We start from the raw sequence: 14,395 nt of genomic DNA, 5'->3' as shown, positions 1-14,395 counted from the left end.
TGTAATGACTTCCCAAAGCACACCTGACAATGTTTAAGGCAGAGTGGTTGGGACCCGCTGTCTTCCAGCAACTATCCAAGACCAGAGCAGTGTGTAGCGAGAGTTTGTCCAACTCTGTTTCAGAGTTGGTGTCGGTCCATCATGGCGCCCTGTAGTCACATTAAACAATCAAAGAGTATGGCCAGACAATCTCCTAAATGATTGTTTCAAAAGCCCGTCACGTAATTAAAGGGCGGCAGGTCAGCCACCAACTCTGAAACCCGGGAGGCCATACTCTTTCTTCACACTGCTGCTATCATGCGGCGATAATGAGAGCTGAGGAAGAAAGAACCGCTGCATAGATCAACTTTTTTATTACATTAAAATGAGTGCAAAACACACAAAACCAAAGTTACCTTTGAGTTTATATATATATATATATATATATATATAAATACATGTATACATACATATATACAGTATATATAAATACATATCTATATATATATATACATACATACATATAAATACATATATATAAACATATATATTTATATATATGTATTTACATATATATATATATTTATTTATATATATAAATAAATACACACATATAAATATTTATATATACATATATATACACAGATATATTCATATATGTATATATATATATATATATATAAATAAATAAAAAAATACACCCATATATATATATATATATATATATATATAAATACATAAATAAATACACACACATATATATATATATATATATATATATATATATATATATATATATATATATATATATATATATATATATATATCCATTTTCCATCCATTTTCTACCGCTTATTCCCTTTCGGGGTCGCGGGGGGCGCTGGCACCTGTCTCAGCTACAATCGGGCGGAAGGCGGGGTACACCCTGGACAAGTCGCCACCTCATCGCAGGGCCAACACAGATAGACAGACAACATTCACACTCACATTCACACACTAGGGCCAATTTAGTGTTGCCAAATATATATTCTTATATATATATATATACTTTCATCCTCCGCATGAAAGTGGTGGCTAAGTCAATAGCTTGCTAGCTTGTGTGCACTAGTAATCTAAGGCTCTTATTCTGTTAACGCAGGCGGGATGGCATCACTTATTCTGATCCGTTCCAGATGGTCGTCATCATAGTGAAGATTGATGATATGTCATTTTTTTTAATGCCTGGGAATCAAGCGGTAGCTCACGATCGACGTAGTGGGAACTCCTGGTTTAGCACAATGGACTGGAAAACCGTTATTCTCCATTGTGTGTTTGCATGTGAGCTACAAATGTATATATATATATATATTTATAAATATATATAAATAAATAAATACACACACACATATATTTATTTATATATATATATATATATACACATACACACACGTTAGGTCAGGAAAAAACACAGGGGCTATATCATCCCTACAAGCCTGTTTCACAGGTTTATATATATATATATATATATATATATATATATATATATATATATATATATATATCCATCCATCCATCCATTTCTTACCGCTTATTCCCTTTTGGGGTCGCGGGGGGCGCTGGTGCCTATCTCAGCTACACTCGGGCGGAAGGCGAGGTACACCCTGGACAAGTCGCCACCTCATCGCAGGGCCAACACAGATAGACAGACAACATTCACACTCACATTCACACACTCGGGCCAATTTAGTGTTGCCAATCAACCTATCCCCAGGTGCATGTCTTTGGAGGTGGGAGGAAGCCGGAGTGCCCGGAGGGAACCCACGCATTCACGGGGAGGACATGCAAACTCCACACAGAAAGATCCCGAGCCTGGGATTGAACCCATGACTTCAAGACCTTCGTATTGTGAGGCAGACGCACATATATATATATATACATATATATATATATATATATATATATATATATATATATATATATATGTATATATTTATTTATTTATACATATAGTCAAGGTTTCTGTGGTTTATCCGATATACAGTGTTCAATACCGGGGTACAGCGGAATATGTACGTTAGGTCAGGAAAAAACACAGAGGCTATATCATGCCTACAAGCCTCTTTCATAAAATCCCCTGAAGAGCAGAGAACCCTGCGAAACAGGCTTGTAGGGATGAAAATGCCTCTGTTTTTTTCCTGATCTAACTACAAACATGTTGAATGACATATAGATTCCCGTCTGTTCTCGAAGACAACAATATAAGCGAGTGTATTACCGTATGCTGTTGACTTGCATTGATTGGAATCTGTGAGGATACACAGGAGTTGCTGGTAGGTTCCACAACTTCGAATTTGCATTGTGAAGGGGAACACAGTCCTCCGCATGAAAGTGGTGGCTAAGTCAATAGCTTGCTAGCTTGTGTGCACTAGTAATCTAAGGCTCTTATTCTGTTAACGCAGGCGGGATGGCATCACTTATTGTGATCCGTTCCAGATGGTCGTCATCATAGTGAAGATTGATGATATGTCATTTTTTTTAATGCCTAGGAATCAAGCGGTAGCTCACGATCGACGTAGTGGGAACTCCTGGTTTAGCACAATGGACTGGAAAACCGTTATTCTCCATTGTGTGTTTGCATGTGAGCTACAAAAGTTTTCTTATACGAATAATTTTTACCGCAAATTGCGCATTCAAAAGGTTTTTCTCCAGTGTGCGTTCTCATGTGTGTTTCCATACTTAGTTTCTGGATGAATCTTTTACCACAAACTGAGCACCGAAAGGGTTTTTCAGTTTTGTGGGTCCGCATGTGTTGCGTCACACTATATCTGTAAGAAAATGTATCACCGCAAACTGTGCAACTAAAAGGTTTTTCTCCAGTGTGCGTTCTCATGTGTGATACCAAAGTGGTATTGTGAGAGAATCTTTTATCGCAAACTGAACAAATGAAGGGTTTTTCTCCAGTGTGTGTTCTAATGTGTGATTCCATATTGACCTTTTGACTGAATCTTTTACCACAAAATGAGCACTGGAAGGGTTTTTCCGTGTTGTGCGTCTGCATGTGTGCATACAAAGAACTGTTGTAAGAAAAGCTTTTATCACAAACTGAGCAGCTAAAGGTTTTTTCTGCCTTGTGTGTGTGCATGTGTTGCGTCAAATTGCATTTGTTTGAAAAGCTTTCGCCGCAAATTGTGCATTTAAAGGGTTTTTCTCCAGTGTGCGTTCTCATGTGCGACACCAATGTTGCATTCTGAGAGAATCTTTTGTCGCAAACTGAGCATCCGAAAGGCTTTTCGCCAGTGTGTATTCTCATGTGCGATACCAAAGTTGCATTCTGAGAGAAACCTTTACTACAAAACGAGCAACTGAAAAGTTTCTCTGTTTTGTGAGTCTGCATGTGTGTATTCAAATTACTCTTATAAGAAAAGCTTTTGTCACAAACCGAGCACCTAAAGGATTTGTCTGTTTCGTGTGACTGCATGTGAACATTCAAATTACCTTTATATGAAAAGCTCTTAGCACAAACTAAACATCGAAAAGGTTTTTCTCCTGTGTGTGTTATCATGTGTGACACCATAGTTGAACGGTAGGAGAATCTTTTATCACAAGCTGAGCACTTAAAGGGTTTTTCTTCCGTGTGTGTTCTCATGTGTGCATTCAAATTGCTCTTTTTAGTAAAGTTTTTAGCACAAAGGGAGCAGGCCAAATGTTCTACACCTGACTTTTCAGAGCATTCAGGGTGTTTTTTGTCAGTGTGTATCCTTACATCACCGTCACAGTCTGAATTGCCGCTCAAAGGTTCTTCAACTCTGTCTTCAGCCTCACTAGCTGACAGTGGAGCGAATAGGTTGTCTGCTTGTGGTTCCTCTTCACCATCTTCAGTCTTCACAGAGATAACAGTCAGTGGCAACTTGTTGAGCTCAGTTTCCTCCGGCCCTTGGAGACACTTTCCCTCCTCAGTGATTCGTAGTTCCTCATCTTCCTCTTTAATGTCAGAGGGTTGTGAATCCTCCTGCTTCACATTGGAGTTGGTGGCCTGCGACTGAGGAGGGCATTCTTCTTGATGGACGTCTGCAGGAAACAAACAACACAAACACTTCAGATCGGACAAATATTACACCCTCCAAGTCAGAGGTCATTTTTTTTTTACTAAAAATGTTCGTTTTAGTTATCGTCAACAACATATTTTACCATGATTAACTCAATTTGGAGGATAACAAATCACCAAAAAATACTCGTTCTGTGAAAACAATGACGAAATTAACTGACAATTTAGTCGAAGCAATGAAAAGTAGATGAAAATGAAAGACGAAATCCAATCATATTTTATTTTCCCTTTAGGTGGAAAGGACAACTTAGGAAACTATCTTCTCACAGTAGCATGTTGTAGAGGGTGGGGGGAAATCATGTAAAGCTCCAATCCGAAGTACTGTCTTTGTAAGGCATGTTGGTTAGACATTTTACAGGGAAAACAGGGCTGTATTAAAGAGTGTAAAAATAAACGGGAATAATGACCACAGCAAAACTCCCGACGGTTAGTATTACCCTTTTAAATTAAAATTGCACTTTGATAAACTCACGGACTGACTGGTGTCAGCTCCCTAGCTAAAATGCGAACATGAAAACATTAACGTATTTCGTTAATGTTTACCCCAATCTAAACGTATATAAAGAAATGACTGTCTGAGCAACCGAGATATTCAATTTTGCACATTGAACCTACAGGCTGTGCTCTCTTAGCACAGAGCTGTGATCCATCCATCCATCCATCCATTTTTTACCTCTTGTCCCTTACGGGGTCGCGGGGGGTGCTGGATTCTATCTCAGCTGCATTCGGGCGGAAGGCAGGTCCACCCTGGACAAGTCGCCACCTCATCGCAGGGCCAACACAGATAGACAGACAACATTCACACTCACATTCACACACTAGGGATCATTTAGTGTTGCCAATCAACCTATCCTCTGGTGCATGTCTTTGGAAGTGGGAGGAAGCCGGAGTACCCGGAGGGAACCCGCGCAGTCACGGAGAGAACATGCAAACTCCACACAGAAAGGATCGAACCTAAGACCTTCGTGTTGTGAGGCACACATACTAACCTCTACTCCACCATGCTGCCCATCAATCTTTATTCAGAGGAAACAAAACAGATATACATATACACATGCATATACATATATGCATAAATATACATATAAAGAAAAATATACATATATATACATATATATATATATATACGTATCTACATATATACACGTATCCATACATATACATACATATACACATATATATATATATATATATATATACACACATACATATCACACATACATATATATATATATATATATATATATATATATATATATATATATATATATATACATATGTCTTGATTGGATTATCCAGAGAATAGTGCTCGATACCGTGGTAGAGCGCAATATGTACTGTTTCATGAGGGGTTCCCTCAATCATTTCGAGATGATTGAGGGAACCCCTCATGAAACAGTTCTGTAGAGATGAAGTAGTCTTGTGATTTTTCCCATACCTACATATATAGATACATATATGTGTATCTATATATATATGTATCTATATATATATATATATATATATATATATATATATATATATATATATATATATATATATATACACATATATAAATATATAGATACGTATCTATATATATATACATATATATGTATCCATATATTTATATATATATACACACTGTATATACACATACCTATATAAATATATATATATATACATATATATATGTATCCATATATATATATATACATATCCATATGTATATATATACACACACACACATATATATATATATATATATATATATATATATATATACAGTATATATATACACATACATACATACACACACACACACATATACATATACATATATTATATATAATAAATGATAAATGGGTTGTACTTGTATAGCGCTTTTCTACATTCAAGGTACTCAAAGCGCTTTGACACTACTTCCACATTAACCCATTCACACACTGATGGAGGGAACTGCCATGCAAGTCGCTAACCAGCACCCATCAGGAGCTGGTTAGGGGAAGTGTCTTGCTCAAGGACACAGAGGACGTGACGAGGTTGGTACTAGGTGGGGATTGAACCAGGGACCCTTGGGTTGCGCACGGCCACTCTACTATATATATATATATATATATATATATATATATATATATATATATATATATATATATATCCACGTACATACATATACGCATCCAAATATGTATATATACACATTCATTAAAAAAATTAATAAATAAATAAAAAATATATATATACTGTATATATACATATATATACATATATATATATATATATATATATATATATATATATATATATATATATATACATATACATTAATACGTACAGACCTAACTACTAGTCATCTCTGCCTGTCGCACCTCCTCCGGAGCACCTCGAGGTCAGCTGCAGGGTCGTCAGCTGGTGCCACCGTTCACTGATGTTTCGCCCCCAAGCCAGGACACCTCGCGGTGGGGGGGCAGTGGCTACGCGGGGACGTTTCCCCGCGCCACTCCCTGCAACTGACCTCACTGGGGTGTTGAGCCCCAAGTGTTGTCCCTCCTTCTTAGCCACATCCAGAAACTTGCTTTCTCCTCCTCTGCCAACTCCTTGATGGCCCTCCTCAGGCTGGAACCGGTCATCCCCGCCGCACGCAGGAGCCGGGTTGCAGAACCTCCTACGAAGCCCCTGCATCCGATCTCCACGGGGTGAATGGACGCAGACCAGCCTACCCCCTTGCAGTCCTCTTCTAGGTCGCTGTACTTTGACCTTTTGAACTCATGTGCTACTGGTATTCCCTCCTCCCATGGCACGGTTAGCTCAATGATGAGGACTTTCTTAGCAGCTGAGGACCACATCACAACGTCTGGTCTTAGCGTTGTCTGTATTACCTCCTTTGGGAAGACTAGCTGCTTGTCCAGGTCAACGCGCATCTCCCAGCCCTTACCAGGGGTAAGCAGAAGTGATGATCTTTCCTTCTCTGTTTTCTGTCCTACCTCACCTGGTTTGATAAACTTGATGTTTGGCCGATGGGGATCTTTGGCGTTGTTTGCCCCGACTCTGCATCTCTCTAACAGCTCTGCCAGCTTCCTCAGCACCTGATTGTGTCGCCACCGGAAGCGCCCCTGCGTCAGCGCGACGTTGCAACCCGAAAGGATGTGCTTGAGTCCTGCATTGCCTTTGCTGCACAGATAGCACTTGCTATCGCTTCCGAACCACTGGGCGAGGTTTCGAAGGCATGGCAGGGTGTCATACGCTGCCCTCACGAGGAAGCTTAGCCGACATTGAGGAGTTCGCCAGATGTCGGCCCAGGTTATGACTCTTTGGATGGTATCCTCCCAGCGAGTCCATGCCCCCTGTTTTCCCTGGGATACGGCCTCGATCTGATACTGGTCTTGTGCCACTTGTGTGACCTCTTCCACCACCATGGCCTTCCTCTGCTGTCTCGTGGCATTGGACCAGAACTGGACTGGTTTCTCCCATTCCAGTCCTGCCCGGCTGTCTTGGACTCTTCCCAGGATCTCCTTGTATTCCAGCCTCGAGACAGCTTGGTCCACCTCCGCCTGGGCCCTCCACTTTCGTCCAGTGCGGACAATCACCGCTGCAATCTTCACAGCTTCGTCTCTTGATTCCCTCATCTCCAGTACAAGGCGAGTCTTCTCCTGCCTGTAACCCAGATTGATGGACTTTAGAGGAAGTTGCAGAATGTTCTTGCCGAAAAGACCTGTGACTGAGAAACAGCGAGGGAGGCCCAGCCACTTCCTGATATAACCGTTGGCGGTGCTGTCCATCTTGCTGGCCTGAGAAGATGGAATTTCGGCTACTTTTAGCGGCCACATCACGCGGTGGAAAAGTGTGAAGTGGTAAAACCAAACCTTCAGCTGCCCAGGAAGTTGGCTGCCGTCAATCCTTATGAGCCCCTCTTTTAGTTGTTTCTGGACCACCCTCACCATCTGCCTGTCCGAGAGCTCTGCTGTATACTCCCTCCCGAGGCTTCGGATGGGCTGCTCTGCCAGGAGTGGAATCTTCTCACCTCCTGCTGTAAAGACTGTCCTGTCATCTCTCACACCCTTCCTGATTGACAGGCTCCTGGACTTAGAGGGCTTTATCTTCATTCTCGCCCAGATGGTCAGTTCGTCGAAACGCTTGAGGAGTCGTGCTGTGCATGGGGCGGTCTGTAGGATGCTTGTCACATCATCCATGAAACCTCTCAGAGCGGGGAGTCTTCCTCCTGACGGTGTTTTCAGGCCTCTGGCCATTTGCCTTGCTCCAATGAGTAACACTTCAAATGCAGCCACAAAGAGGATTGGTGACATGGAGCAGCCCATGGCAATTCCCACTTCCAACCGCTGCCATCCTGTCATGTTGTTGAAATACTTGGCTATGATGTTACCGACACACACAGGAACGTGGAAGAAATCCAGAGCAAATTCAACCAGCTTGTGTGGTGCTGAGCCATAGGCATTTGCCAGGTCGGGTCCATACCACGTGGAGGTTACTCCTTTCTCTTTTGGCACGCTGTATCTGATCCCAGATCACGGATGCATGCTCTATGCACCACGGAGTCCGGCTTTTTGACAGCTTGTATCGATGTAGCAGTTGTTGCTGAGGAAGCTGGATATCCTTCTTGCCAAGACAGAGAAAAATACTTTCCCCTCCACGTTCAGTAAAGCAATTGTCCTGAACTGGCTGATGTTGGTGGAATTTAGCTCCTTGGGGATGAATATTCCAACTGCCTCTTGCCACTCTGCTGGAATGGATTGCTTCTTCCACACAACACTCATGAGCTTCCACAAGATTGTGGTCACTTGCGGAGAGTTTTTATACACCTTATACGGAAGCCCTGGTGCAGAGGCTGATCTGGCTTTTTTAAGGACTTCTTTAATCTCGCTCAGCCTAGGTGGGGAAGTGTCGAAAAGGGTCTCTGGGGGGTCTGGACGTGGCACATGGCCTGGTGAGCCAAGTGGTGTATCTTTGGCTGCATCCGTATACTGGTCCTTGATGTGTTGTTCCAGATCCTCTTTCGCGATGGACAGCTTGCCACTTCGCTTTTCGTCCAGGAGCTGACGGGCAAACCGGAAAGGATCCTTGAAGAAGTATTTTCTTTCCTTCTCCTTTCGTTTCCGGCGCCTTCTGAGTCTATCTGCCCGACGCAGCTTGGCAAGACGCTGCTTGAGATCGTCCCATAGCACTTTGAGGCCTTCTTTTTCCTCCGCTGCTGCTTTCCTCCACCTCTTACGCAACTGCCGCCTGTTCATTATGAGCCCCCTCGATGTCCCTCTCCTTTCGTCCTTTGTGCCTCTGGGCTGTGGCTCGCTTGTTTGCGCTCTCTCCGAACCTCTCTCTGCACTCCTCATAAACGATGTTACTCAGCGAGGTTAGTTTGGGCTCAACCGTCCCTCGCAGGGAATGCTCCAGTACCCCTCTCAGGTGATCGTCAAGCTTGCGCCATTCTGCTTGGTTTTCCGCCCTTGGCCACTTGATCTTCTTGCGCCTTTCTGGATGTTTGCATTGGCTCTCTGACTGTGCAACTCTCTGGGGCACTGCATGAGTTTCGCTCTCGGGCGCTGCATTCATCTCCCCTCCTGCTTCCACTGACGTTTCCCCCTCAGCATTGCTGGGACCCTCTGCACTGTGGTTTGTCACCTGGCATTGGGTCTCTTCCGTCTGACCTGCCGAAGCAGTGGGGTTATGCTGGTCAGGAGTACTCCCACATGTCATTCTCCCTTGATGAATCCGCAGTCCTAATATATATATATATATATATATATATATATATATATATATATATATATATATATATATATATATATATATATATATATATATATATATATATATATATATATATATTCAGAATCAATTCTCATTTCCATCCATCCATCCATTTTCTACCGCTTATTCCCTTTCGGGGTCGCGGGGGGCGCTGGCGCCTATCTCAGCTACAATCGGGCGAAAGGCGGGGTACACCCTGGACAAGTCGCCATCTCATCGCATATATATATATATATATATATATATATATATATATTAGGGCTGGGCAACGATTAAAAATTTTAATCGAAGTTAATCGCACTATTTCTCCGATTAATCGTGATTAACTGCATTGTATACGCAAAGCCCAATAATGAATTCAAAAGTAGTGTGTAATGCACCTTTATTGGAATATTCTCCCACATGAACAAAAGCGCCAAAACATTTGTTGTGCAAGCACAATTTAAATCAGTCCTTGTTAAACAGTAGCAGTTAAATAGCATATTTTATGAAAATCAACTCAAAAAATGTAAATACAAACATTTAAGCTTATTGCCACTGCCAGGGTATTTAAGTTATGGAAAAAAAATATATAATCTACATACAAATCTCTGAGCCACAATCATAACATCTGAACAGGCAATTTCTGAGGTAACAGCAGAAACATTTTTTTTATCAGGGTCTTATGTTTAAAAAACCTATACTATAGGTAGTGGGCTGTTTTAGGGAATATTTGATCAAATTATCCGTAGTAGCGATATTTATAATGTTGTGTTTATTCTGCGTAGTGCACTTAAAATAATTATGACCATATCTAGGAATTGATATGATGGGAATTTTCCGATTGTTTGCTTGGTGCTTTGATAAACTGAACGCATATACATTGTACTATTTGTGATGTTATGAGCCAGGGAAAAAAAGAACTACCCTACCCAGCATGCAACAGGAGTGACGAGCATGCACGGTAGCCCGGTATAGGTTGTGTCGCCATGACGGCATCTTGTATGTTGTGATATGCACGCTCTGAAAGCAAACGTTAAGAACTCAGCCAACACTCCTCGTCTGCATTATTCATAAATAGACGGACAACACAAATACTCCGCTGCTTCACAAGCCGCTGGATGTAGCCGGCAAAGTATTCCCATGCTAGCTAGCCGGTCTAGCAAGCACGCGTCATTCAGTCCAAAACGGCCCGATCTATCCACATTCAGAATTGTCTGGCGGTCGTAAGTGATCTGTAAGCCAGCCATGAAATGTACAGAATTGTCCGGTATTTTTGCCAAATGTTCCATCTTTACCAAGAGCCCCTCGACGCCGAAGTACATCCGGGAGATGCCATCTTGTTAAGAAAAGGCGTTAACAAAATAAAAGCATGTAAACAACATACGCAAATGTGCGATAAAATAATTGTCGGCGTTAATAGATTGATGAGTTAACGCATAATTAACGCATTAATTTGCCCACCCCTAATATATATATATATATATAAATATATATATATATATATATATACACACACACACACACATGTATATGTATACCTATGTATAGGTATACATATATGCATATTAATATGCATATAAATATATAGACAAATATATATATATATATAAATGCATACACAACCACACACACATTTTTTGTGTATATATACATGCATGTATACACACAAATACATACATAAATATATATACATACATACATATATATACACACACACACGCATATATATATATATATATATATATATATATATATATATATATATATATATATATATATATATATATATATATGTGTGTGTATATATATATATATATATATGTGTGTGTGTATATATATATATCCATCCATCCATTTTCTACCGCTTGTCCCCTTTGGGGTCGCTGGAGCCTATGTCAGCTGCATTCAGGCGGTAGGTGGGGTAAACCCTGGACAAGTCGCCACCTCATCGCAGCTATATGTATCTATATATATAAGTAAATATATTAGGTATACATATATGCATATATATATATATATATATATATATAAATGTATGCAAACACATATTTGAATGCATATATACACGCACACATATGTGTATATATATATATATATATATATATATATACACACACACACACACACGTCTATGCATACATACATATGCATATATATGTATATATACACACACACACAAACACATATATAGGTGTATATATACATACACACACATATATATATGTGTATATATATATATATATATATATATATATATATATATATATATTAGGGGTGTGGGAAAAAAATCGATTCGAATACGTTGTGCGATTCAGAATCGATTCTCATTTTTTTTTAAATCGATTGTTTATTTTATTTTTTATCAATCCAACAAAGCAATACACACCAATACCATAACATCGCAATCCAATTCCAAAAGCAAACCTGACCCAGCAACACTCAGAACTGCAATAAACAGAGCCCTAAGCTCTGGAACACTCTGCCGCTCCATGTTCAAACTGCTTCCACAGTGGAGTGTTTTAAGTCTCGTCTTAAGACCCACTTTTATTCTTTGGCTTTTAACACAACGTGAGTTGTGTGGTCCTCTGTTCTCTGTTGTCCTCTGTGTTTTTTATACACTTTGATTTCTATTTTACTGTTTTAATTGATTTTACCCTTTTAAAATAGTTTTTTATCATATTTGTTTTTATATTGTTTTTATTGGTTTTACACTTTTTTATTTTTATTCAGTCATTGGTGGAGCATAATATATATATATATTTTTATATATATATATATATATATATATATATATATATATATATATATATATATATATATATATATATATATATACTTTTTTTATTTTATTTTATTTATTTATTTATTTATTTTTTTTTTTTTACAATTGTTTTTAACATGGCTGTGCAGCACTTTGGAAACGTTATTGTTGTTTAAATGTGCTATATAAATAAAGTGGATTGGATTGGATTGAATTGAGAAGACACAAACACGACAGAACAAACCAAAAGGAGTGAAACAAAAATTAATATTATCAACAACGGTCTCAATATTAGATGTAATTTCAGCATAGCAGTGATTAAAAATCCCTCATTGACATTATCATTGGACATTTATAAAAATAGAAAAAAAGAACAATAGTGTCACAGTGGCTTACACTTGCATCGCATCTCATAGGCTTGACAACACACTGTGTCCAATGTTTTCACAAAGATAAAATAAGTCATATTTTTGGTTCGTTTAATAGTTAAAACAAATTTACATTATTGCAACCAGTTGATAAAACATTGTCCTTTACAATTATAAAAGCTTTTTTTTTTTTAATCTACTACTCTGCTTGCATGTCAGCAGACTGGGGTAGATCCTGCTGAAATCCTATGTATTGAATGAATACTGAAACGTTTTGAATCGGAAAAATATCGTTTTTGAATCGAGAATCGCGCTGAATCGAAAAAAAATCGATATATTATCGAATCGTGACCCCAAGAATCGATATTGAATCGAATTGTGGGACAGTCAAAGATTTGCAGCCCTAATGTATATATATATATATATATATATATATATACACACATACATACATACATACATACATACATAGTATACATGCTACTATACATACTATACAATATTTTTAGCCCGCAGTCAAATAGTTTGGACACCTCTGATCTAGATCATAAACATATCGATTTTAGACATCTTCACTCATAGAGAGAGCTTATGTGTAAGGTATAGTGAGTATGTGTAAGGTATAATGAGTATGTGTAAGGTATAGTGCAGTACAAGGAGAGCAAGAAACATGTGAAAATACCTTCAATTTGTAGAGCAGGTCCAGTTTGCCTCAAAGCTTCCAGTTGTTGTCGATGTCGCTCATTTTCCTCTTTTGTTCGACAAAGTTCCTCCTCGTACGACGCCACTGTTCTTTCAAACATAGCGAATATTTCGTCAGCTACCACTATTAGTCTCTGTCTTATCAAATCTTTCAACATTTTCAAAGTTGTGTTTTTTTTTACTCGAATACACTTCGTCGCCTTTAGCTCTTTGTTCGTTTTGCGGCTTTGCTAACTTCCGCTTTTCATTTACGGCAGCGAAAACATACTTGACGTCACACTGAGTCCATCTTGCGGGGGGATCGAAGACCCCCTATTTCTGTACTTGTTTTGATTATTATCATTTCTTGATTCTTTGAAAATGTTGCATATTATAAATAAAGGTTTACAAAATTAACAAGAACAAACAAACAACAACAAAAAACACGTCTTTATAGGTTAAAGTGCTAAACTTCATATCAAATCTGCCAGTTGTAAAATAACAAAAAAATACAAAACATATTTAAAAAAGACTACTTTTACACGGATGATTGTTCTTCTTTGTAGGGCGAGTGGCAGCTGACATTATATATGTGCATACCGCCAATTACTGTACTGGAGTGTGTACCCTTAGGGTTTTTCAACCTTTTGTCAGCCAAGGCTCATTTTTTGCGTTGAAAAAATCCGGAGGCACACCACCAGCAGAGATCATTAAACAACAAAACTCAGTTGACAGTAAAAAGTCGGTGTCGCAATTGTGGGGATAGGTTGATTGGCAACACTAAATGTTCCCTAGTGT

At 39.1% G+C, this 14,395-nt stretch overlaps 1 protein-coding gene across 1 annotated transcript; it reads right to left on the bottom strand.

Moving 5' to 3' along the window:
* Positions 1-778: 778 nt before the first annotated feature.
* LOC133554558 (gastrula zinc finger protein XlCGF57.1-like) lies at positions 779-13,886 on the bottom strand. Its single transcript, XM_061903476.1, has 2 exons — positions 13,599-13,886; positions 779-4,026 (listed from the first exon to the last, which is right to left on the bottom strand). Exons 1-2 carry the CDS (start codon positions 13,774-13,776, stop codon positions 2,573-2,575), a joined length of 1,632 nt encoding a protein of 543 aa, XP_061759460.1. The 5' UTR covers positions 13,777-13,886; the 3' UTR covers positions 779-2,572.
* Positions 13,887-14,395: the final 509 nt, after the last annotated feature.

The sequence above is a fragment of the Nerophis ophidion genome, linkage group LG01 (assembly GCF_033978795.1).
Source record: "Nerophis ophidion isolate RoL-2023_Sa linkage group LG01, RoL_Noph_v1.0, whole genome shotgun sequence".
In the NCBI taxonomy this organism is placed as follows: Eukaryota; Metazoa; Chordata; class Actinopteri; order Syngnathiformes; family Syngnathidae; genus Nerophis; species Nerophis ophidion.
The sequence above is the reverse complement of the archived record's forward strand: the minus strand, read 5'-3'. Positions and strand labels throughout refer to the sequence as shown.

Coding starts and splice junctions, on each gene's coding strand:
- LOC133554558 (XM_061903476.1), bottom strand. CDS start 13,776: ATGTTGAAAGATTTGATAAGACAGAGACTAATAGTGGTAGCTGACGAA. Junction 4,027..13,598: donor ACCTGCTCTACAAATTGAAG/GTATTTTCACAT, acceptor TGTTTCCTGCAG/ACGTCCATCAAGAAGAATGC.